The sequence below is a fragment of the Lathyrus oleraceus genome, chromosome 7, assembly GCF_024323335.1.
Source record: "Lathyrus oleraceus cultivar Zhongwan6 chromosome 7, CAAS_Psat_ZW6_1.0, whole genome shotgun sequence".
NCBI lineage: Eukaryota > Viridiplantae > Streptophyta > Magnoliopsida > Fabales > Fabaceae > Lathyrus > Lathyrus oleraceus.
This window is the reverse complement of record NC_066585.1, coordinates 359946677-359974285: the sequence shown is the minus strand read 5'-3', so window position 1 is coordinate 359974285 and position 27609 is coordinate 359946677. Positions and strand designations below refer to the sequence as shown.

At 37.8% G+C, this 27609-nt stretch overlaps 3 protein-coding genes across 3 annotated transcripts in view; 2 read left to right on the top strand and 1 right to left on the bottom strand.

Annotated features, from left to right (window-relative positions):
* Positions 1 to 2035: 2035 nt before the first annotated feature.
* LOC127103838 (PKS-NRPS hybrid synthetase cheA-like) lies at positions 2036 to 4010 on the top strand. Its single transcript, XM_051041079.1, has 2 exons — positions 2036 to 3147; positions 3275 to 4010. The coding sequence occupies exons 1-2, from the start codon at positions 2615 to 2617 to the stop codon at positions 4008 to 4010; spliced, it is 1269 nt and encodes a 422-aa protein (XP_050897036.1). The 5' UTR covers positions 2036 to 2614.
* A 12-nt stretch (positions 4011 to 4022) lies between these two features.
* Positions 4023 to 4770, top strand: LOC127107132 (uncharacterized). The gene is made up of 2 exons (XM_051044407.1): positions 4023 to 4439; positions 4529 to 4770. Exons 1-2 carry the CDS (start codon positions 4137 to 4139, stop codon positions 4667 to 4669), a joined length of 444 nt encoding a protein of 147 aa, XP_050900364.1. The 5' UTR covers positions 4023 to 4136; the 3' UTR covers positions 4670 to 4770.
* The window catches only part of LOC127103837 (protein MAIN-LIKE 1), a 104494-nt gene continuing 81576 nt past the window's right edge, over positions 4692 to 27609 (bottom strand). The window contains exons 3-4 of the mRNA XM_051041078.1: positions 5513 to 6187; positions 4692 to 5416 (exon numbers count right to left, since the gene is read on the bottom strand). Of these exons, the coding sequence (XP_050897035.1) occupies positions 4754 to 5416; positions 5513 to 6187 (1338 nt within the window). The 3' untranslated portion in view covers positions 4692 to 4753. The remainder of the gene's footprint in view (positions 5417 to 5512; positions 6188 to 27609) is intronic.

The following is a 27609-nucleotide window of genomic DNA, read 5'->3' as shown; positions in this document are numbered from 1 at the left end:
TTCCACCATAAGCCTTGACAGCACACGTCATGGAAGCGAAACCAACCTGGTAACCGAAATGAATGTCACCATTATCTTCTGCACCAAAGTCGATGAATTCGTCATCCGAAATGCTCTGCGACAAGAGAAGTGTTGTATCGTCTGATTCAGTATATACTTAATCAGAATACATGTGTTATATATTAATTGTGGTGCTTTTGGAACTCACCAAAGATCCTTCCATTTGGTCCTTCCAGCCTTGACAGCACACGTCATGGAAGCGAAACCAACCTGGTAACCGAAATGAATGTCACCATTATCTTTTGCACCAAAGTCGATGAATTCGTCATCCGAAATGCTCTGCAACAAGAGAAGTGTTGTATCGTTTGATTCAGTATATGCTTAATCAGGATACATGTGTTATATATTAATTGTGGTGCTTTTGGAACTCACCAAAGATCCTTCCATTTGGTCCTTCCATAGATGCAAAGTTGCACCTGCAGAATAACACAGGTGAGGCACCACCAGCATAGAACCTTACACCTACAAATTCATCCATCAGTTTTAACACATAACCCTGCATTTCTACAAAAACCAGCTCCTTCATAAAAGATGCATCGACCTGCACAATTTTCAAAGGACGGAATGCAAAAATTAAAAACAGAACGCCTATCACTAACCTATCACTAACTTAATTCATTTTAACAGAACATGATAATTGAGCTAAGTTCAGACTGATTCAACAGACTTTTGAATCTAACTCATTCTAACAGAATAATTAACAAAGTCTAACCTTTAACTGATTTGAACTAAGAGTTAATAATCAGCTCCTATATAAGCTAAATGTTCTCCATGATCAAGAGTCAGTCACCATTTGTAGAAATCACTGAACTTCACTCATGCTACTTCATCTCACTCCACAGACTCATATTGCAAATCTCACATTTCTCTTTATCAAAATCTCTGACTCTCCACCAGTTTCAAGCTCTCTCACACAGGAATTAACATCACAATAACCACGACCACACACAGAACAGAAGAGGAATCGAAGAGTAGAAGAAGAACATAAGAGTTGAAAGCAGAGAAGCGGATCAAAGGAGAGTGAATAGAGATTACCTTGTTTGTCGCGAATTAACCACCGCACTGGAACGCCGCTTCGATACGCTTTAGCCTTATTGAATATAGCTCCTACTTGCGTTTGTCTTGAGTTGGTGATGGCGTGGATTCTTCACGGCATGTTCGAAATCAAAGATTCGAGTTCAATCCGGAGTCATATATTCGTTGCAATCTTCAATGGCGTGACGAACTCTGGAGCATGTTCTTGAAGCTTCGTGGCTTGGATCAAGGATTGCGAAGAAGATGAGAAAATGCGGCGCCAAGTTTCTAAGCATAACACTGACTTCATCACGTGAGAACTTTCGTTCCTTTAGCTGGATGAAGCTTCCCGTGTTGGAGCTTGGGTTAGGTTGGGCCTAGGCCCAAACATTTTTTTTCTTGACACATGTGCCATGAATCCGAAAATTTTACCTTGTACCCCTACAATTAATCCTATACCCCTACAAAAATTTAAAAATTCCCATTTTACCCTTAATTGGTTTTAACCAATTTACCATTTCATTTTTACCATTCAGTTGAAAATTACAAAAATTACACTTTCACACCCCTCGCACCGGAACACCTGCAAAAAGACTTCCGGTATGTATTTTTCCAAACCGGAAGACTTTTGGGAAGACTTCCGGAACACAAAAAAAGCAAACCGGAACACTTAAGGAAAGAGTTCCGGTTCACATAAAAAAATTTCAAAAAAAATTTGCATACCGGAACTCTTTGGAGAAGTGTTCCGGTTTGCTTTTTTTGTGTACCGGAAGTCTTTCTTTAAGTCTTCCTGTACGTGTTTTTTTTTTTTTTTTTTTTAATTTTTTTTTTTTTTTTTTTTACAGAAATGGAAAATCTTCCCAAAATATGTTTAGATACTACTGATGCGTTTATGACGACGGAAAGATTTGGTACACGAGAAGAGGTTATCAGATGGATTAAAGAGGTTGGAATTGACAATAAAGTAACTGTTATTATCAGTCGTTCAGATACTGAAACGGGGAAGAGAGGGAGAAGTAACAAAATAATATTTGGCTGTGATAAAGGTGGGAAACACAAGATTAGTGATAGTGGTACCCAAAGTGCGTCCAAGAAATGTGGATGTCCATTTAAAATCAGGTCGACTCCGGCGAAAGATGGATCTGGTTGGAAGATTGATGTAAAATGTGGGTTACATAATCATGGTTTACCTGATAGATTAGAAGGTCATTCGTTTATTGGTAGGTTGACCACAGATGAGAAGCAACATGTCGCTGATTTGGCAAAGAGACATGTAGCACCTAGAAACATTTTGCTTTCCTTGCAAGACAAGTTTCCTGAGAATGTCACTCGTATTACGCAAGTATACAAGCATAAGAGTGTGATAGAAAAAGAGATAAGAGGTCCAAGGAGTGAGATACAACATCTGTTTAAGCTTATTGAGGATGTAGGATATGTGTATTGGAGTAGAAAAAAGGATGACTCGGAAGTGGTGAGAGAGATATTTTGGGCACATCCTGATTCAGTGAAGTTGTTGAATATATTTCCGATTGTGTTAGTTATGGATAGCACCTACAAGACAAACAAATATAGACAACCTTTGTTTGAAATTGTTGGCATGACATCGACTGAGTTGACTTTTGCTGTTGGATTTGCATATATGGAGTCTGAGCAAACAGAGAATTTTTGCTGGGTATTGGAGAAATTAAAAGAGTTGTTTGTGAAGAAAGACATGTGTCCACAAGTGATTTTGACAGATAGAGATCTTGCTTTGATGAAAGCAATTGAAGTTGTGTTTCCCAACTCGATTAATTTGCTATGTAGATTTCACATTAACAAAAACGTTGGTGCCAAATGCAAACAACATGTGGTGAATGACCTGCAAAAGACGATAGACACATTATGGATGGAAGTTGTCTGGGCTAGTGATGAGGTTGAGTATGGTCAGCGGTTGCATCAACTTGAGCAAGCATGTGTTGATTATAGTGGATTTATTAATTATGTGAAAGACACATGGTTGACTCCACATAGGCATAGATTTGTTGGAGCATGGATTAATCGAGTCCTACATTTGGGTAACACAACGACTAATCGGTACGTCTTATAATTTTATATTTGATATTTTTTTTATGTTTTTTGATGTGTTATTTTCAATATCTGATATTTTTAATACTTGATATTTTCAATATCTAATGGTATTTTTTATATCTGATATTTTTAGGGTTGAATCTGCTCATTGGAAGTTAAAGCAGATGTTAGGAAACAGTATAGGTGACATGGTCAAATGTTGGGAAGCCATGAATAACAACTTGAGGTTACAACTGGGAAACATTAGAGCTTCATTTCAAAAGAGTTTTTACGAAGTTGAGAACGCGCACGTAAGTCCCTTTTATGGTTATTTGCGTGGTTCCGTATCTCGAGCTGCTTTGAGACGTATTGCTGAAGAGTTATTGAGAGTTGATTATGTTGGAACTAACAGGCAAATATGTGGTTGTACTCTTAGAACATCTTATGGGTTACCTTGTGCTTGTGAGTTAGGAAGATACAGAGTAGGTGGTATACCGATACCCATTGATGTTGTTCATGTTCATTGGAGGAAACTAACTATGGAAGTTGAGTTAGAGATAGGTGAAGATGATGGATCAGAGGTGGATATGACAGCTGCAATGGATGAGTTGTGGAGACGATTTAGGTCATTAGATGTTGTTGGGAAAAGGGCATTAAGGAGTAGGGTATGTGAACTAGCATACCCAACAATGACAACATTGTGTCCACCACCTGAGAAAATAAAAACCAAAGGAGGAGTGAAGAAGAAAGGGAAAAAACCAGCAGATTATGATGTTTATAGGGACCCTTCGTATCATGAGTATGTTGATAAGGCATCTCAATCTTCACAAAGGCAATCTCAACCATCACAGACTTCGAAGAAGATCAAATTATCAAAGAAGCAACCATAATTCATTGTTCAATTTCCTAATCATATTAGGTCATACATTGAAGATGTAGTTAATGTTGAATCAGATGGTAATTGTGGATTTAGAGTCATTGCATCATTGCATGGATATGGTGAGGATGGTTGGTCAATGGTTCGCAGAGAGTTGGGGTTGGAATTAATAGACAAGGATAGGTCAACTTTGTATGACAAGTTATTTTCTAATCGGTTGTCAGCTGTGAGAGAATCTTTGATGATAGAATCGTTTGGTTCACAGCCACCTGAAAAATGGATGAGTCTACCAGATATGGGTTACTTGATAGCGAATCGTTATAATGTTGTACTTGTCTGTTTAGGCAATCCGTGCATCACTTTCTTTCCGATGACAAGTTCACATTCACCAAATGTCTCTATTTATTGCATTGGTTTTGTTAACCAGAATCATTGGGTTCAGGTATGTATTTATATGTCTAAATATTTTAATTATTCCAGTTAATATTTTATGTTATATGACTTAATCTTTTAATTATTTTACTTTATCAGGTTAACATGAAAGAGGGGTTTCCATTGCCACCGGTCACATTAGATTGGAAGAAATTTCGTTCTCATATAGCAACTACTTGGATGCTAGGATTTGCAGGACGTATGCAACATTGGCAATTACTTACACCTGTATTAGCATGATTATGTAATCAAAACATAAATATGTAATCAAAACATGAAATCTATATTATTATGTCTATTATATTCAAAGCTTAATACATATAATCAATGTGAACGAGAAATATGCAAAGCTTCAAATAAATCAGAAAACTGTGGATCTTCCTCTTCAGCATTAACCTGTCTCAGATAGCGACGAATCAATGTAGATACACGAGCCCAATCAGGATCAGATGGCCCGGCGTCATATACAGGAACGGGTACCTCTCTAGGAGCGTCACGATGGGGAGGGACCAACCGTGGATGGGAAACACGATAATACCACTCCAGATAACCGTCTACTACCTCAGATGGAGTGGTGGCCACGGAAGATGAACCGATCACATCGACAACACTCTGATGGTAACTGATCCAATCAACATCAATATCCGTCGCCATCATACAATCCAGAGGTGGGGATGGAACATACTGCCTATACCCGAACTGACGTAAACATCTATCAGGCAAGTATGGAACAACTGTTTCACCCCACTTCAAACAGCCCCTGTAAAGACATATCTCATCAAATACACGCCATGCTCTATGATCCTCAAATGGTCGCCAGATGACGTCGGTAGGTGTCAGCTCGTCCAAAATAGGTCGTAAATCATCGACCTTCAGGACTCCCTGTCTATACGACCATCTCATCGCTCGGGGAAGACCACAGTTTCCAGCAGGATTCCAATTCTCCCCTCTTTTTCCAACAGTTGGAAAATACTCGTGAATCCAACACTGTTACAAAATAAAAACATAATAAATAAAACAAATTAAGTTACAATATTTTATAAAATGAATCCAACACTTAATTAACAAAATTAAATTATATACCTGTAGGAGAGTAGGATATCCACCTAGCTGTTTGCAACTGTACATGGACGCATCTCCAAGATATCGGTAGAGGGTAACTAGTGCAGCTGCTCCCCAACTATATCCTGAACATCCATCCAAGTCCCTAAACAGGAGGAGGTATCGTGCCTCTACAAGTGTAAAGGTCTTATCAGCAAATATGGTGGAACCCACCAACATCAATAGATATGCTCTAGTCGCATATGCCCAGCTGGAAGCAGCCCTATGATGTACGAATATATCATATAACCACTCCAACTTGTAATACGACCCCCTGCAGCTCCGAACATGTGACTGTGCCTGACTCTGTGACACTCCTAGGTAGTCAACAGCAAGTTCAACAGCTAGCTCTTCAGTCACATCCTGAGGACTCCAAAAGATACCCCTAATGGGCAAGTGAAGTAGACATGCGACATCATCTAAAGTAATGCTCATTTCACCAAACGGCATGTGAAATGAAGATGTCTCTAGATGCCATCTTTCCACAAATGCAGAGACAAGATTTGTGTCTATCTTGTTCAGACTCGTTCTCTGCAGTGAAGCTAAACCGGATCTAGATACCCAACTCTCCATCTGTGGTGGAAGAGCCAATGGAACCCTAGAATTCAACTTCAGTCCATGTCCGGCAACCTTCAATTCTTTCTTTGGTCCTCTTTCCTAAAAACCATTAAAACACATGTTAGAAAACAAATTATAAAATATTCAACTATTATTCATTTTCAAATATAGTCCGTTTACTTACCTCACCGAACCATATATGTCGAGCAACATGATGCTCGTACTTCACCAAAAGCGATGTATCGTACGACCCTCCTGGATATCCAGTCGGCTCAGCTGCAGCTGCAGATGAAGATGCACCCCGGCCTAACGTGCGGACTGGAATCCGGCCATCTGCACCTCTTCTTTGAACCACTGCAAAAATAATGTAAAAAAAAATAATTAAAATTAAAAAAAAAAAAAAAAAATTACGTACCGGAACACTTCAAAGAAGAGTTCCGGTACACATCATCCAAACCGGAAGACTTGAAGAAAGTGTTCCGGTATACAAGTATACAAACCGGAAGACTTTCTAGAAGACTTCCGGTTCAGTGTCCATAAAAACAACAAATCGGAACACTTTAGAGAAGTGTTCCGGTATACACTTTTCAAACCGGAAGACTTACTCTTAAGTGTTCCGGTATACAATGCAAAAACGCCAAAAAAATTTCTTCTCCGGAAGTCTTCAACGAAAATGGTAAAAAAAATTTGAAACGGAAAATATACCCTATTTATATGAGGGTATTTTGGTCAAAAAAATTTAAATGTAGGGGTATGGGTACAATTGTAGGGGTATAGGGTAAAATTTTCCATGAATCTGCACCTCCCTGCAGAGAATGAGGCCTTGACTGGACAAGAGGCCCAGTCCAAATCCATCAGGAAATTTCTTTTAGCGACTGTTCAACGCCTGGGCTTTGAACCCCAGGCCCAAACATTTTACTAATACACCTCAATTTTGGGCTTGCAACCCTCATGTTAATCTCTTGATTATTCCTAATTAGTTCATGCTAATCCCTTTTGGATAATCAGTATTAGGATCAATTGTGGTTAATCATGTTAATTAAAGTTCTAATTAAATTGATTAGAATTTTCATGTTCAGGATCATTAATAATCTAGGTCTTAGTTAGATTTTTAGAATTTAATTAAGTTTCAAATCTTGATCTTGATTAGGATAATTAGAATAATTAGACTATTTATATTTTTTGCATAATTAGGTATAATTATGATTATTTCTTGATTAAATATTGATTTTAGAAAACTATTTTCCTAATAACTCCATTTTTAGCATATTGACCATTTTACCCCTAGGTATAAATCCTGACTTTTGCATGATCCCCTAGCTTAGGGTTACTTAGAACTATTTGATTCAATTAACTGATTAATCATTAGATTGTGGTACATAGTCTAGCTAATTTCTATGAATCCCACTGATTAGTGTTGATCAAAGGTCGCTTTGGTAAACCAAATCATTTGTATCATGTTGTAATCCCCAAGCCTATTCAAATGATCAAAAGACCCTTGATCACTTGATAGGACAAGTCCATTGTGCTCAAGCTATATTGGATATGCTGAATCTCATGAGCTCAAGATCTCAAGGTTCAAATGCAAGATTAAGACTTCAAAGTCAATACCAATCAAGCATAGCCAACAAAGTGGGCTACTTCTAAAGCATAACAAAGGTATCAACACTTGTCAATCATAATTCAAATTAAGTGGCACGAGCCTTAAGAAACAAAGAATGATAAAAGTGGAGAATTCATATCCTTGTTTAGGGTATCCTTGGGTACGGGACGAGTGACCCAGTTGCTCAAGGTATCCACCTCTGTTCATAGACTTTAGCACAATTAAAATAAATTGGTTGTCAAGTCTTCTTCTACAATGTGTAGCATTGTATCACCAAGATCAATACTCTGAATCTTCTGTAAACAACTTGTCAATCCTGATTCAAGTTGTACGCCATGAGCCTTAAGTAACAAAGAATGATGAGAGTGGAGAATTCCTATCCTTGTCTAGGGTATCCTTGGGTACAGGGCGAATGACCCAATTGCTCAAGGTATTCAACTTTGTTCATAGACTTCAGTATAATTTGAATCATACAATTGACAAGTCTTCTTCAAGCAAGCACCCAATATTCAATACTTCAACATTCAAGCACCATTGCACATCAATCAGTCTCTCCTCAGTGGATCATAAATCATACTCTCTTTGATATTCAGATATCCTTTAGATCAATTCCCTTATGATCAAGTCTTGGAGTCCTAAGCAATCAATTCAATCATTGTTTACCTTGTTAGTCCTCTTGTGCTTTGGCAAACCCTATTTAATCATTGTGAGCCTTATCAGACCTCTTATGATTAGGCCCACTTCATTCAATAATTATTTGCCTTGTGATTTCTCTTGTGCTTTGGCAAACTCTATTCAATCATTATGAGCCTTATCATACCTCTTGTGGTTATGCATACTCCATTCAATCATTGTTTTCCTTGTCAGTCCTCTTGTGCTTTAGCAAACCCTATTCAATCATTGCGAGCCTTATCATACTGTTTGTGCTTAGGCCCATTCCATTCAATCATTGTTTTCCTTGCCAGTCCTCTTGTGCTTTGGAAAACCCTATTCAATAATCGTGAGCCTTATCAGACCTCTTATGCTTAGGCTCACTCCATTCAATCATTATTTGTCTTGTCAGTCCTCTTGTGCTTTGGAAAACCCTTATTCATTGTGAGCCTTGTCATTCCTCTTGTGCTTACGCCCACTCTAGTCAATCATTGTTTGCCTTATCAGTCCTCTTGTTCCTTGGAAACCCCTCAATCATGGTTTGTCTTATCAGTCCTCTTATGCTTAGACATACCTCTTGAGCTATTTTGCCTTATAAACCCTCTCGTGTGTTGGCAACTTATCCCCTATTCATTACTCGTCTTATAAGACCTTTCGTGCTTAGACGAAACTCTCTTGCCTTGTAAATCCTCTCGTGTGTAGTCCAATCATTTATTATTCATTGCTCATCTTATAATACCGCTCATGCTTAGAAGAAGCTCTATTTCCTTGTAAATCCTCTTGAGTGTTGGCAAATCACCTCTTAATCATTGCTCATCTTATAAGACCTCACGTGCTTAGATGAAGCTCTCTTACCTTATAAATCCTCTCATGTGTAGGTCAATCATATCTCATTTTTCATTATGGTTTATCACCATCATTGGTTAATGCCACACTCTTGCTTGCTAAGAAATTTTCTTTGCCTTTGGGAAATCCTATCAATCTTATCCTTATGTCTCATTAGTTCCATGAACTATAGAGCTCTGACATTCTCATTGTAGGATGATAATACGTAGGAACGAGGGTTTGAATCCTCCACGAGCATATTTATTCTTTTTTTTTGTATTCCTCCATACATATCCATGGAGCATTAATCATGACCTCCTTTCAATATCTATTACCTTAGTTCACTCCATGTGACAAACTGTTCTCTTTGAACCAAATATAATCCTTCTTTGAGTTCCACATATACTTTTGGGCAAATGATCAGTGCCTGCTTCTGAACCAAGAGCTGATTTGTTTGTATTTTTAGTCCTCTAGTTGCTTAGACAAACATTCCTTACTTTCTTTGCAGTTGTATACAAGCAATACCCTTCTCTTCGGTCGTACCATATAGTGGAACCACGCTCCAGCTACCCACATATCAATTCACGCTAGTTTTACTCTTGGGTTCAAATTTAATCCCTTTTTGGAGTTCATATCATACAATCCTTTTGTTCAGACCATATTTGAGATCACACTTCTTTTCACCTCCCACCACTAGTTCTATGAACTATGAAGCTCTGAATTCCTTATTGCACTATAAGGATATGTAGGCATGAGGGCCCAATCCTCACCGAGCACTTTATCTTTTCTTTTTCTTTCCCCTTTATTCTTTTGCGAGTAACCTTAGATATAACACCCATCCAAGCATAGAACAATCAAAATGGTTCTCGTTGAGTACAACAAATATAAGGGGGTGCTAATACCTTCCCCTTGCATAACCGACTTCCTTACCTAGTTTATCTTTCCTCGGGTTTTATCGATATTTTCCCTTTCCTTCGAGAATAAATAAAGTCTGATGGCGACTTTGTTGTATGTTTGAGTATGCGGTGTGTTCAGGTATATTTCCGCTAGCTTCAACTGGTGACTCTACTGGGGAACTCTGTTACTTGGAGTATTTCCTAGTCGCTAAAAGGAGTCGAGCCTAGTTTTTATTGCCTCATTAGCTTGCTCTAGGTGCTTATCTTCATGCTTTACTCACTTTTATTTATCCCATTCTTTATTGCTTTAAATATTGTTTATACTGGATATCTTTTATACTCTCTATTAGGTTGGGGTTATGCTACATGAGTGAAGCTCTACACCCAAGCTAAGTACATACATAAGATAAACTCGTGGATAGTCGTGTACAGCTGCATTTTACGTGTTGGGTTGTCACGAGAACCACATACAAACTAGATTCACTTGAAAGTACTTTTGTCCTACAAGAATTCGCTACGAAAGGGTTTTTCATTTCGAGTCGATGACTCTGGGAACCTTCTAGGAACTACCTTCTGAAGACTAGAACCTACCTGTGAGGGGGATATGGGTTTTTTTTGCAGGAAATCATATACTCTACATACCTTTTTTCTCATGGATATGCCAAACTTTTGATCTTACATCACGCAGTATGCGCATATTATCCGAATTATTTTGTGCTATTAACATACATTATTGCATTTCATTTTTTGCATTGTTGTATATATGTCGGAATTTTGAACCTGAGTTATGTCACCTTCAGTAATTTGAATATATGGATGTTGCATAATTATTTGTATGCCATCCCTAACATATGCATTTATTCATTTGCATTTCATGCATATCAACCAAGAAAACTCACCTTATTATCTATTCTTTCGTCAAAAAGAAAACAATTCGCTGACACCGACCATCGAAGAGTCATGGAAAAGGGTAAGAGCATTGTGTGCAAGAGGGGTTTTGATCAGTCACCATTTATGCTAGGTATTTCACTATTTAACCGTAAATAAGTCAGGTCAACTGCGTAAACTTAAGCATTTTTAGTTAGATATAAGCTCAATTCTATAATATAGAGTGTGTTGTTACTTATGAGTTTCTTGAGGATATTTTACACTTTTGGGTATGTTAGCAGGTCAAAAACTAGTTTGGAAGCTCAGGGAATCAAACGTCAGATGCGAAATTGAGCCAGAGCAAAAAAACGGAAGAAAAAATCAATTCTTGGAGAACCTGCTGCCCATACGCGTATGGCCTTACATGATACGCGTATGGACCTTCCCAGTACGCGTAGCATACGCGTATGACCAGAGGGGTGGAATATCAAGCAAAAAGACAAGCTTCTGGTGATACGCGTATGGGAGTTAGCAATACGCGTATCAGATGTTGTCTTACGTGCAATACGCGTATGAGACAGAGCAATACGCGTATCATATACTGTCATACGTGCAATACGCATATGAAACAGTGCAATACGCGTATGAGACTGGGCAATACGCGTATGAAGCCCAAAATCAGGAAAAGTCCAACTGAATAGCTATTTAGAGGGGAGACGACGATTTTCCAAGGGTTGGACAATTTTGGAGAAAAAGGAGACGCGTTTGAGATCTGAAGACTCAAGGATTATCAGAGGATTCATATGTTCAAGAGTTTTCCGACGATTGAAGATTGATTCCTCAAGAAGTTCTGTAATGACAACAATGTTCATCTTTGTTTTTATTTCTATTATGAGTAGCTAAACCCCCCATTGCTAGGGGGGTGACCCTGATTCTGAATGTGACAGATTTTATGTTTGTGAATGCATTGACTATTTCTTCTTCTCAATTGATTTGTTATTATTACCGTTCTTTATGCTTTATTCGTCGGACCAACGAATGATGATTAATATGAATAGTTTTAGCTGGACAACAATTATTCATTGATTTGTATAAGAACTTTGGATAGTAAAGATCGCCTAGGACTAGGGATTTTCTGTCTGACCGGAAATTCTTGATATTCGAATGCTTGAGTATGAACTTAATTATTTATGGACATAGTAATTAGGTTACATAATCAAAGGTCTTTTCACTAAGGACTTAGGAATAGATACCCTTGAGGACCGGAATCAATAGGACGAGATTATTGTCAAAGCCTTCATAAATTATATCTGTTCCAGGAAGTTTCATTCACCGTACCCTAGCAATCTACTCTAATTTGTCTCTCGTTTCAACCATTTTATTTGTTTTATTTAATTGCAATTGATAGTAGAATTACTCATATCACAAAAACGAAAGGCTTTTTGTCTAATTGAAACAATCTATAAACTATGTATCGTCAAGCAGTCCTTGAGATCGACAAACGGGGAATTTCCCTTTTATTACTACAGTGAGAAAAATAGTACACTTGCTATTTTCCCATCAAGTTTTTGGCGCCGTTTCCGGGGACTGCCAAAGATAATAGAGTTTATTAATTTATTTTCAATTAAAATTTTGTTGCTCTGCATCCAAAATTTTATTTACTAGCATTCTTGAACGAGTATTTTCCTGCTTCTGTGTATATCCGTAAGAGGTATGACATTGTGAATTTTAAACAGAAAGACGGAGAGACCCTTGGAGATGCATACAAAAGATTCAAGAGATGTTTAGTTGCATGTCCTACACATAATCTGGATGCAACTGAACAAATGCAAAATTTTGTAAACGGGCTGAAGATGAGAACGAAGCAACTCATTGATACAGCTACTGGTGGCTCATCTAATTTTTCAACAGCAACTGGTATCAAAAAGATCATCGAAGCTATTGCAGCTAATGAGCATTTGGAATTATATGACCGCACTGTGAATCAGCCGGAGGGAAAAATTGACTTGAAATTAGCAAATCAGGTAGTGAAAATGGAAGACCAGATTGCAGCTGAGGTTGAAAGAAGATTGAAAGCTATGAATTTAGGTACCCAGACTGTTGCTCAAGTTCAACCGGTTCAGACCATGATTTGTGAGATTTGTAGTGGACCACACTTTGCCATGCATTGTGTTGCAACCGCAGAACAAGTGCAAGCTATAAATTACCTGAGGCAGAATAATCCCTACTCAAATACATATAATCCGGGGTGGAAAAATCATCCTAATTTCTCTTGGAAGGATCAGCAAGGTGATATTCAGAAGCAAGACCTCCACAACAACAACCACCTTACCAACCACAATATCAGTCGCAACAGCAACCTTATCAGCAACAAGTACCAAAGAAAGCGGATTGGGAGATTGCTATAGAGAAGATGGTGACTCAGGTTATGCAATTCCAGGAAGAAACCAGGAATAATCAGAAAAACACCAGTGCATCCATCAAAAATCTGGAAATTCAATTGGTTCAGATAGCACAACAGATAACAAATTCTCAAACACCGGGCGCATTACCTAGTGCAACAGTGACAAATCCGAGGGAGCACCATAATGTGAGTGCGGTAACAACAAGAAGCGGAAGATCTGTTGAAGATCTTAAAAAGAAGGATGAAGAAGAAGATCAATTGCTAGAAGTGGACCTGGAAATCTTAGAAAACAAGGCACCACCTGAGGAAGAAATTGTAATACCGCCGGTGGTACAAGAAAAGCTCACTGCACCAAAACCCATCATTAAGCTTCCATTCCCACAAAGAAACAAAAAGAAGAAGCAAGATGAGAAATTTTTTCAGAAATTCATGGAGTTGTTCAAGAAATTAGAAATCAATATTCCATTCTCTGAGGCACTCGAGCAGATGCCTATCTATGCGAAATTCATGAAAGACATCATCTCCAAGAAGCACACCACTGACACTGACCCTGTTATACTAACTGAAACTTGTAGTGCTATTTTGCAGGGTATGAAGATTCCAGTGAAGAAGCCAGATAGAGGTTCTGTGACCATCCCGTGTACCATTGGAGATAGGTCCTTTAAAAGGGCGCTGATTGATTTGGGGGCTAGTGTTAGCCTTATGCCTTTGTCTATTTACAGGAAGCTAGGAATTGGAAATGTTCAAGATACCAGAATGACACTTCAATTTGCTGACCACTCAGTGAAGAGACCTTTTGGGGTAGTTAAGGATGTTCTGGTCAAAGTTGATAAATTTGTTTTTCCTGTTGATTTTGTAATTTTGGAAATTCCAGAAGATGAAGAGATACCTCTGATTCTGGGCAGACCTTTCTTAGAAACAGGTAGATGCATGATAGACATGGAGGGAGGTACCTTGACCCTAAAGGTATATGATGAAGAGCTCCGAATTGATGTCCGAGATACTATGAAACATAAAGAGAATATGTGTACAAACCACTCCGTGGAAGTAATTGATCAAATTGTAACTAGCACAATTCAAAGAAAGCTTCCTGAATTACCGTTGGAAAGAGTTCTTAGTCTGTCGGTCAGAGAGATTGAGGAGAAGGATGATGAAAAAGAAAAAGAAGTGGTAAGGAAAGAGGTTGTAAAGTTGTTAGATTCGGGAATGATTTACCCCATTTCTGACAGCTCGTGGGTAAGTCCTGTGCATGTGGTACCAAAGAAAGGAGGAACCACAATAGTTTTAAATGAGAAGAATGGCGAGACCTTCAAGGTTAATGGTCAGAGGTTGAAACTATATAATCCCGATGAAGGGGGACCAATTGAAACTGTGTAAACTCATCTGAGTGTGAGGTGTCCCGTCGAGCCATGCGACGTTAAACGAAGCGCTGCTTGGGAGGCAACCCAAGGGAGGTTTGAAATTTCTTTGTGTATTTTTCTTTTTGGTTTATTCAGTTTTTATTTTCTTTTGCCTTGATGTAATCGCCTATTATGGGTTGTCTTAATCTAATGAATTTGATTTTGTTTACCTCCAGTTTCCTGTTTATTTCGTTAGATATGTGACTATGTCTGGCTATTGGTTATCTTGATCACTTACACCAAATACTTGGGCGTCCTCTCTTTCAGTCCCCTGACTGTAGATACTGTTGTTTATGATTGGACGCACTGGTTAAGATTAACATCAGAACCACGAGCATGAGCTTTGAACTCAGAGGTATGATAGAACAAGTCAGCTTAACCCGTCCTGGTGAGATCCGAAAAAGCCAAACACTTATCATCATATGAGAGATATCAGGTATGTCTTTATCAATCTTGGTTTGCGTATGTTCTTTTGTTATTATTAGCTGTACGAATACACACACTGAGGCATGTTTTTATTTATCACCTAGAGCCTTTCTAGCCATCCCATTATTATTATTATCCATTGTTTCACCCTGTTGAGCCTGTTAATCATTTATTTCTGATATACCCGTTTTTTTTCTCAACCCATGACCTTGTAACTATCCTACCCTGTTCAGAGTATGTGAGGATTGATTTCATCTCTACGTTTCTATCTAAGTTTGGGGTTGCTGTTGGAATAGCAACCTTTAAGTTTGGGGTAGCTTTGCAGTAAGTGAATGTAGTAAAAAAAAAAAAAAAAAAAAAAAAAAAAAGAAGAGAAAAACAACAACAACATGAAAAGAAAGAAAGAGAAAAGCGAAAAACAATAAAAGAACAACTTTTGAAAAATGCTACATTCACTATAGATAAAAGGAAAAGAGGATTACAAAACCCTACAGGAATAATAGGAAAGAAACGTAGTGAGAGAATGATTTCATGTACTCTGAACCAAAAAACCGTTGTTCCAATTTCATACCCTACCTAAACCAAAGCCCCGTTACAACCCAAAAGACCTCAAAAAGTGTGTGTGATTGTACATGTTGATAGGATGAGAGAATCTATTCAAACTTCTGATTTCATATTGCATATTGTGATTTGAGAGTGATAACACTTTAACCCAGAGAGACTTGGTGAGAGTGTGATATAAGCTAACAAGTAAAGTCATATCTCTGAGGGAAAGAGTTTCTAGCTCGTTGGTTATGTGGAAAAATCAGAAAACCTGAAAAAAACATCAAGAGGTCCAGTGCGAAAGATTTCAGCAGTATTGTGGTAAGAACTGTTTTACAGTAAGTTTGGGGTGACATGATCTTTGATGGTAATATAATGTTACTTGAGGACAAGCAACAAGCTAAGTTTGGGGTTGTGATCAGTCACCATTTATGCTAGGTATTTCACTATTTAACCGTAAATAAGTCAGGTCAAATGCATAAACTTAAGCATGTTTAGTTAGATATAAGCTCAATTCTATAATATAGAGTGTGTTGTTAATTATGAGTTTCTTGAGGATATTTTACACTTTTGGGTATGTTAGCAGGTCAAAAACTAGTTTGGAAGCTCAGGGAATCAAACGTCAGATGCGAAATTGAGCCAGAGCAAGAAAACGGAAGAAAAAATCAATTCTTGGAGAACCTGCTGCCCATACGCGTATGGCCTTACATGATACACGTATGGACCTTCCCAGTACGCGTAGCATACGCGTATGACCAGAGGGGTGGAATATCAAGCAAAAAGACAAGCTTCTGGTGATACGCGTATGGGAGTTAGCAATATGCGTATCAGATGTTGTCTTACGTGCAATACGCGTATGAGACAGAGCAATACGCGTATTATATACTATCATACGTGCAATACGCGTATGAAACAGTGCAATACACGTATGAGACTGGGCAATACGCGTATGAAGCCCAAAATCAGGAAAAGTCCAACTGAATAGCTATTTAGAGGGGAGACGACGATTTTCCAAGGGTTGGACAATTTTGGAGAAAAAGGAGACGCGTTTGAGATCTGGAGACTCAAGGATTATCAGAGGATTCATATGTTCAAGAGTTTTCCGACGATTGAAGATTGATTCCTCAAGAAGTTCTGTAATGACAACAATGTTCATCTTTGTTTTTATTTCTATTATGAGTAGCTAAACCCCCCATTGCTAGGGGGGTGACCCTGATTCTGAATGTGACAGATTTTATGTTTGTGAATGCATTGACTATTTCTTCTTTTCAATTGATTTGTTCTTATCACCGTTCTTTATGCTTTATTCGTCGGACCAACGAATGATGATTAATATGAATAGTTTTAGCTGGACAACAATTATTCCTTGATTTGTATAAGAACTTTGGATAGTAAAGATCGCCTAGGACTAGGGATTTTCTGTCTGACTGGAAATTCTTGATATTCGAATGCTTGAGTATGAACTTAATTATTTATGGACATAGTAATTAGGTTACATAATCAAAGGTCTTTTCACTAAGGACTTAGGAATAGATACCCTTGAGGACCGGAATCAATAGGACGAGATTATTGTCAAAGCCTTCATAAATTATATCTGTTCCAGGAAGTTTCATTCACCGTACCCTAGCAATCTACTCTAATTTGTCTCTCGTTCAACCATTTTATTTGTTTTATTTAATTGCAATTGATAGTAGAATTACTCATATCACAAAAACCAAAGGCTTTTTGTCTAATTGAAACAATCTATAAACTCTGTATCGTCAAGCAGTCCTTGAGATCGACAAACGGGGAATTTCCCTTTTATTACTACAGTGAGAAAAATAGTACACTTGCTATTTTCCCATCAGGTTTGAATCACAATCAAGACAAAGCTGACTTGGTCTTGGGGTTATTCTTGGATAGCATGACAACAAGTTTCCCAAATCAGTTTGCAATTGATGAACGAATAAAGATTAATTCGAAGAGAGATATCATACAGACTGCAACTGCAGGTATTCTTCCGATTATTCCTCAAGAACAATATATCTTGTCACATCAAAGGACCGCTCAAGGCAATCGGAAATTGAAGCAGAGACAAATCAGCAAGGGAAATAATGATCAAGAAAGGAGACATCCTCACTATGATCCAGTTCCTATGTCTTATACACATCTGCTACCTATATTGATTAATGTTAGGGTAATGGTGCCTAAACAGATCGAGTCTGTCAAACTTCACAGCATTAGACTACTCAATCATTTGCATTTGTAATCTTTTCTTGTTTGTTAAATTGTTGTTCATTTGCAAAACCTGTTTGTTTTCGAATGATAATAATAATGAAATAAATGGGAATGTTTTGATTAAATCCATTCGTGTTCACTCATATTTCATTTATCAGTATCAAACTGTTGCTCAAGCAAAATTAAAAGAGAATGATGCAATATAAAATACGCAAGATCATTACCCGTATGCTTTTGAATAAGACTGTGCTGATTATGTAAGGCATTGTTCAAATCCCTAAACACCAGAGATATAAGGAAGTTAATCCCTAGTCAAACCCTTTGGGCCTTGAAGTAGGAGTTCCTTCCTTAACACATAGAACCCTCATTTTTAACCAGGGGCAGGGTAATCTTGAGTTAGTTTGACCTTGCGTTCAAATTTCATAAGGAGGATATCCCATCAAGTGATCAATCATATCATATCACTCTCAAGAGGACAAAATCACATATTCACACTAGTTATCCCTTACCTACAAAATGAGTGAGACAATCACGAACCTTGTAATAAATTAAGAAAGCAAATATCACAGGATTTTCTCCAAAAAAAGAGATGAAGAATCAAAAGTAAACCAAAAGCCCGCTAAGTCAAGAGCTTGAAAACAAGATCGACTTAGGCAAAAGTTAGGGCATCCCGGTGGACTGCAAACCCAAAGGATGGGTCCAGGCAAAAATAAGGGAAAGCAAAAACAAAATAAAATAAAATGAGCATCAATAACAAAATCCTCAACAAGATCAAATCTATGTGGTTTCAAACAAAAGTCAAAGGTGAGTGACTCTCACTCCAAACTCTCATGGTTCCGTAACCATCTCTATTACTATTCAAATCCTTTTCTGAAAGATGGACGTTTATTTTAAGTTAACTGAATGTATGATTGGAGAATATCACGGAGAATGGGTGGGTTAGAATAGGTATTGAGCCTTATATCATTTATTTCTAAAACCATGAACCGGGACACATTACAACCCTCAAAAAAACCTAATTGAAGCAGGGTTTATTTTGAAAGCACACTATGGTAAGATTGCATCAAGCTGACTCCTAAATATTTTCTTGTCATTTGTATTGATACTGATATGGCATTCTAATCAGTGATTCATTCACCAGATCTTAGTGAACACACTTGAGTTTCAAAACTTGCATGAGCATGACATTACAATTATCATTTTCAAAATGAGCATTTTTACTTGTGAACAAGCACTTGACATCAAGAAAGCTTACATAGTGGGAAGATTGAACATTTATTTTGATATCCCGTAACTCAAATCTCTTCAAGAGTTAGTAAATCTAGGGAAACCACATTGAGGTTCTACAAATCTCTCTAAATCAGCCAGACATGGGTAAAGTTACTTCAAGGCTCATATTGGGGAAAGCCACCTTAAGAGCACGAGAAGTTAATCACTCCCACAAATGGTTAATTAAGAGGATACCGTTTCAAGATGCTGGAGCAAGCCAATTTGAAACCTTCAGATGATGAGACTACTCCATAATTTGTGACTGGGGAAATATGCAGATACTCAGCAGATTGAGGCAGAGGCAGACTACATAAGTACAATCATTCTCCATGTTTTAGACATAATCCAAAGGTGTGACAACAACTGTTCAACTTGAAGTAGGTGTCGGAGAATCACGTCTACATGACCATTATCCTAGCCCAAAATTCCCATCTCCCTCTATATGAGCATCTAGCTTAACCATTGCATAAATCATTATCATGTATGAATCGCGTCAGTTCACTCATGCATATCATTCATCTAGCATAACATGAAGTCGTTGATGCAGATCAGAAGAATTAAAGCCCAATATTTTATTGGCACCTTCGAATCCCAAACTTGCTTGGTACCTTTTAAAACCAGTTAGTTTGGCACTTCCCTCAAAATCCAACCTTCTTGGCATCTTTTAAAGCCCGATTTGATTGGTATTATTTCCTTAATCTTAATGATTTAGTATCTTTTGTTTCCAACCTTCATGGGTGATGAACCTTTTTTTCAACTGTTATGGTTGATAAACTTTGTTTCCGACCTTCACGGTTGGTGAATCTTTTCCCAACCTTCATGGTTGATGATCCCTTAGTTTCCAACCTTCATGGTTGTTGAATATTTTTCCAACCTTCATGGTTGATGATCCCTTAGTTTCCAACCTTCATGGTTGATGATCCCTTGGTTTCCAACCTTCATGGTTATTGAATCTTTTTCCAACGTTCATGGTTGATGATCCCTTTGTTTCCAACCTTCATGGTTGTTGAATTTTTTTCCAACCTTCATGGTTGTTGATTTTTTCCAACCTTCATGGTTGATGATCTCATTGTTTCCAACCTTCATGGTTGACGAACCCTTTTTTCAATCTTTAGGATTGATGACATTTTTTCCAACCTTCAGGGTTGATAATCATTTTGAACTGATGATTCATTTTTGAAACCCCTTGTCTACGAGGGCATTCTAGAACTTTCATGTTAACTTATGGGCTTCATGTTCTCATACCAGACCCGAAGCTTAGCATATATGGCTTCATGTGTCATAAAATAATAAAACATACATATAACATGCATATCATGAATCTCCTTTGCAATTGATATTTCCCCACGAAATAGTTCAATCAAAACCCCAATAGATGAACCTCTGAAAGTCTACCTGCCATTCCATATTCCATATACACTTACCTATATCACCTTATAACAGTATTCAACGGGAAGTTTTTTGGATACTTTGGTATTTAATCCTCTTCTACCTAGAATACTCGAAAAGCTCTAGCAATTCTTACATTCAGGTTTAGGTGGATTAAATAGGGGCAGCTGTCATACCCCAAAATTTTCCCTCCCCTTTTCATCTTTTCGCTCAACCTTGGGCTTAAGATTCATCTGCACTCATTCATATGCATCATGTATGTTGACATTTTTTAATCTATAGATTCAAAGCTCTTGGCTTGCAAACTAGGGTTTGGGTGTGTGTTAAACTTCAAAGGCTTGGCATTGACTATTCATATGAGCATAGGGGATGTGAAACCCTAATTTGCTTGATCTTTGAGATATGGATTCAAGAAGGTTTCATCATGGCACTCCTCAGGTCTTTCAAACCCTAATTCCTGATGATATGGTTATGATATCTTGTGGATACTCTTTGATCCTTGGCTTGGCTACTCAAACCCTAATCAAGGGCTCATATATTGGAGACTTGCTGGTGGAGCATCATGCTTGATTTATAGGTTTTGACTAAATGGGTGCCTCATGAAACCCTAATAAGGGAAGATTTGGTCCTAATGCACTTTGTGGCTTGACTTTTCACCATATGCTTGTTGGAAACCCTAATTCCATGCCCTATGGGGTCTTGATTCATGGAGTTCACATCTTGACATAACATAACATCAAAACCCTAGATCTTGGTGCTTGAGACCTTGGAGATTGTATCATGGTATTCACTCATGCCTAAACCCTAGTTCTTGATCTTTGATGCTAATAGACCATGTGGTATTGAAAACTCTAAATATTGATTCATAACTTGGGTCATTTGTCTTGGGGTTTATGTGATAGGGCCCATTGCTTGTTTTGGGACCATGCATTATATTATTTGTCTGGTGAGATTGTATTTAAACATGAAACCCTAATTGTGGGTGTTTTAACTTTTGATGACCACGTGGTTTGTTTGTTGATCTTGCAATGGAACAAAACCCTAATTCATGGTGAAGCTAGCGGAAATATACCCGAACGTATCGCATGCTCGAACATACAATATAGTCGGCATCGAACTTTACTTATTCCTGAAGGAAAGGGAAAACATCGATAAAACCCGGGGGAAAGAGATATGTTGGGTAAGGAAGTCGGTTATGCAAAGGGAAGGTATTATCACCCATTACATCCATGGTACTCCATGGGAACCATTTTGATTGTTCTCACTCGAATGAGTGTTATATCTAAAGATTACTCGCAAAATAATGAGGGAAAAGAAAGAGAAATAGATAAAATGCTCAGTGAGGATTAGGGCCCTCATGCCTACATATCCTCATAGTGCAATGAGGAATTCAGAGCTCAGTACTTCAAAGAACTAGTGATGGGAGATGAATAGAATTATGATAATAATATGGTCTGAACCAAAGGGTAATCTGATTTGAACTCCAACAAGGGGTGAAATATGAACCCAAGAGTAAAATTGGCATTGACTGATATGTGGACTAGCCGATAGCATTTGCCACTATACGGTATAGCCGAAAATAAGGAGAATTAAGTGTTTGGGTACAAGCCAAACAGCTCTTGGTTCACAAGGTGACACAAGATGGAGCTCAAAGGGATATTGTAATTGGCTTAAAAGAATAGGTATATCACATGGAGTGAATGAAGGTAGAATCTGGATGCATCATGGAGATGAATGGAATGAATGACCAAATTCATAGAAATGAATATTTGGTAACAAGTGACTGAAAATTGTATACTTTGAAACCAAAGGTAAGGGTATATTGGAGTCCATAAGAGAAGTGGAATTTATACCATAGAGGGAAACAACGTCTTAGCCAAAAAGGAAGGAATAAAATGTCTGGGTACGAGCCAAACAACTCTAAGTGCAAAAGCAGACTGCCGTTATATCGTCCTAAAAGAGTTATATGGATTTTCAAAGAAAACTATATTTTGGTCTCAAAGAAATAGTATGTTGCTAGGGTGAATGACTTATGATTGAAGGTAGATAATGGATCATGAAAGATATGAATGGTGCCCTAAGGCGGAAGAAGGAATAAATAAGTATGCTCGCCAAGGATACGCATCCTCGTGCCTATATATTCTCACTATGCAATGAGAAAGTCAGAGCAATCGTAGTTCGTGGAACCACAAAAACAAAGGAGAAATGAAAGTGATGGAAAGTATAACTTGTACCAACAGAAGGGTAACAAAAGGTATTTGTCTAAGCAACGAGGACTCACAAGACAAACCCAACTTCGGAGGTTAACTGCCATGGAACAAAGAGAGAGATATTTGTCTAAGCAAAGGGGACTCACAAGACAAACACCACTTCAACGAATGATTGCAGTATTGTAGTATAGAGAATATGGTATCACTTACTGGGGAACAAACGGTTTGAGATCAAAGACGAATAGTATCTTGGATCCATGAAAGAAATAGACTCTGAATCAAAGTGTAAACATGTGTCTTAGCCGAAAAGAATGAATTAAATGTTCGGGGACGATCCAAACAACTCTTGATTCATGAGGTGGACTGTCGCTATATCGTCATAACAGGATGTACTTGGAGTCCAAGGAGAGGTATACCTGATATCAAAAATATGGTATTGGTTGAATGAATGAAGAATGAAGATTTATAAATAGGGTAGCTCGCAGAGAATCTGAATTCTCCGGTCTACGTATTCTCACTGTGCAATAAGAAAGTCAGAGCTTTCGTAGTTTAGCCCAATAGGGCTGACATCAAGATGATTGAGGAAAAAGAAGTGATTGATTGACTGTGGAAGAGACATGATAGTTACTTGATAAGAACCACACTAAAGTCTATGAGTAAAGGTGGATACGATGGGCAACTGGGTCAAGCGTCCCGTACCCAAAGATATCCAGAATGAGGGTAGGAATTATGCATTCTCATCCCTTCTTTACTACTTAAGACTCGTGACATGTAATTATCATCATAACTTTCAAGTTGCTGGAGGAGAATCTTTGTTGTTCCTTGTGATGATGAAGACCTTATCAATCATTTGATTCGAATTGCACTAAAGTCTATGAATAAGGGTGAATACGATGAGCAACTGGGTCAAGCATCCCGTACCCAAAGATATTCAGAATGAGTTATTAGGATTCTCCATTGCCATTCATTCTCTATTTCTTAAGGCTCATGTCGTACAACTTGGTCATGATTGATAAGTTATTGGTGCAGTCCTTTATTTGTTGCACTACTATTTTATGAATGGAGAGACTTGCAATTCATGTGATTTGAATTGTGCTAAAGTCTATGAATAAAGGTGAATACGACGAGCAACTGGATCAAGCATCCCGTACCCAAAGATATTCAGCATGAGGATAGAAATTCTCCACTCTCACCCCTTCTCTATTGTTTAAGGCTCATGTCACACAATTCTAACTTTGATTAACAAGCTCTTGAAGAACCGCCTTTGATGTGCCTTCTATGATCCACTGCTTGGTATGATTGGGGATGCCTTGGTCGAGAGTCTGACACGAGGCTTCGAGCTCCACAGCTTACAGAAGAAGTCTTATCAAGTGATCAAGGGTCTTTTGATCACTTGAATTAGACTGTGGGATTATACAAGATCAAAGGATTTAGTTGATCAAAATTTCTTTTGATCAACTTGAATCGAAAGGTTTGAATTAACTTGAGATCTATGATTAATCATAATCTAAGGGTTAGAATTGAATTCAAATGCTATTCCTACGGGAGTATGCATTTGTTAATCAAAGACTTGATTTAAAACTAATTAAAATTCTAAGTCAAACTTAACCCTAAGGGAGCATGCATTTGTGGTCAAAATAAAAAATAAACCCTTAAGGGGTAAAATGGTCATTTCACAAAATATTGATATTGGATTAATTTTCTAACCATGAAAATCAATTAAAATCAATTATATCTAACCTATCCTAAATTTCTAAAATTCTAGAAAATTATCTAATTATCTAATTAAATCCTAATTTTCTAGATCTAATTAACTAACCAAATTATATTTCTAAAATTCTAGTTAACTATTTACTAATTAAGAAAATAAGTCCTAATCACACTAATCTAATTTTAACCAAATACCTAATTAATTAGTCAAGATTTAGAAATCTAAATATTAACTAAATCCTAATCATTAACTAAATCCTAATGGCTAATTATCTCCTTAATTGCATATAAAACCCAGCCAAACAAGAGCTCGAATTGGGCTTAGAGGAGAAAAAGGCGGTGCAAGCTTGCTAGCATGTAGATGTTGTTGCGGGTCCAAGGGCCCAATTCTAGATCTAAAACTTTGGCACCATAATGAAAAAAAGGGTATCAGCCATGGAAGGGTGGATTAAAAAAAAGGCACTTGGGCCAACAATCCAATCTTCCAACATAACCCTGATTGATATTGCCAAAACTCACTCTTCACGTTCATTCGAACCTATGGTCCAAATACAGAAAGAGCTTTCACGGTGCTGGCGAAAAGCTCACTCAGGCATTCGTGAATCAACAAAGAACTCACCCGGTGGCATACGTGAATCAACAAAGAAATCACCTCAACATCTGATGCGTTCTTTGATCCCTTCTTCAATTGTGATGGAACGCTTCTGTTCGTTGTGTATTCGTGTGCATTTGGCGATGATGAGTGTAGCGGTAAATTCATGACCATTAAGCTATGGATAAACTTAACGTGAATAAAAACAGAGTCGCCACCGCGCTTTTATTGTTTCCAAGGGAAAAGGGAAAAGTACGAACAAAACCCAAAGATAAGAAGTTTTCAAATCAAAACTAATAAAATGCCAGAGATTACAGGTAAGGGGGTTGGTTACACAGAGGGAAGATGTTAGCACTCAAAGTGTCCTAGGTACTCCTAGGGAGCCCTTTTTTGTGTGTACATGTATTTTGGTATAAAATGATGTTTGCAATAAATAGAGTGTGGGGATGAGAAAATAATCCATTAATTATATTTTTATGTTTGACAAGACCTTTGGACTTGTGTCTACGTACCAACATAAAATAAGGGATCAAAACCTCGTAGTTCGTGGTAACAATATCAAAGTGAATGAGTTGCTTTTAACAAAAGTTTAAGTTTAACAAAGGCACAAAAGGCCTAGAAAGGTTTGAATGAGTGTTAGTTCTTTTTGTCTTTTGAAATTTTAAGTCAGGTATAGTTAAGTTCATTTACAAATTTGATTAAGAAAAAAGTTTGAAAATACAATGGTGTCATACCCCAAAATTTGCCCATTAATATTTTAAGACATTTTTCAGGGCACTCCGACTCATTTTTATGACACTGATCTTAAAGGAACGAAGGCCCAGCTCACGAATGGCCCAATCCAGAAAATGGCCCAAACTGGCTTGTTCGCTACGCGTTCGCTACATGCTCTCCTAGCGAGCGTTCGCTACACGCTCGCCTAGCGAACGTTCGCTACACGTTCGCTACCAGCTCGCCTAGCGAAGCTGACAGACAACAGAAAATTTTGGGCTTCATTCTGAGCCCATTAGGTCACAAAAAAGAGCATTATAAATACCAGCACTTCAGTAATGAAAGGAGAACGAAAAAGGACGAAAGGAGAACCCTAGCAAGCAAACCCTCGCGCTCACAGACGGAAAACCCTGGAGGCTAACCCTGAGAATTCCGAGAAACCCTGAAGGAAAAGCCGGCGGCAGCAAGTTCACTTCCGCTCAATTCGATCCGGTCGGCCAATTCAAGGTTACAATTCGATTATAAACAGGTTGGCATTGCTATTACTACCTTATGTTCTTAATTTGCATATGGCATTATGATTAAATTTATGAAAATATCTTAAGTTTGTCATGTGAATTGTAGTGTGCACTTGAATACCTTAAATGATTAACCATATAACTGCTGTAATGAAAGCCATAAGGCATAAAATTGGTTGAAATTGTACTGATATCAAAACCAGAATCCGCAGTCGCTCGCTAGCACGTCGCTAAGCGAGCATGCAGCGAGTATTCGCTAAGCCTTCGCTAGGCGAGGCAGGCGCGAACCTGACAGTAGCCGACTTTTCTATTCTGATTTTTCATTCATTTTTTATCATAGCCAGGCATTGTTTATCTGATCATATTACTGTTGTGATTTCTTTTGCGGTGTAATCCTCGATTGCACCCTGATTTGGTATTCTAACCCGTTTGCTGAATTTTGTAAAGGTTCACACACCCCAGGAAAAGATTGTTGTTTAGGTCTTCCACTTTATTTGTGGGATACCCTTGTGAAGAGATGCCCTAAATTGCTTAATTAATTTTAATGTATTAATTTTAATGTATTATTTTTAATGTATTGATTTTAATGTGGGGATTCACCCTAATTACCTAATTAACTTTAAAACATGGCCTCTAAATATGTGATCTTGGACCTCTCTTTTGCCTTACGATATTACGGTACCACGGTCATGTCCCGCGAATGTGGGGATACACTTAGCAATGGCCCTTCGATTAAATCATCATAAAATAAATCATAGTCCCTCGGATGTTGCCTTCGGAAATACGATTTTGTCCCTCGATGACCCTTCGGTGTAGCCTACGGTTAAATGATGATCGTCCCTTCGAATGCTAAGGTATCCTTACAACTGTTGCCTTCAATGACCTATCGATGACCCTACAATGACCCTTTTACATCCAAAGGATAAAACTACTTACTTCTCAATAATAAGGACAATTTTACCCTCATAAGGATAGGAAATGCCCGGAAAGACCTCGGACAGGTATAACCCTTAATTGCTCATTCATAACCTAAAAAAATACTTTTCACACTTCATAAATACTAGAAAATCACCACTTGGTATACATTCATACTAGAATCATTACCGAGTTATATTTTTCTAAACAACTTTCAAAACTAAACGAGATAACCACTTTGTATACATTCATACGAGAATCATTACAAAGTTAAATTCTCTTTTTCAAAACATTTTCTAAACAACTCACAAACACTTTTCAGACAAAAATATAAGTGATCCAGCAATTAAGAGCCCATGGATAACCATGGATACA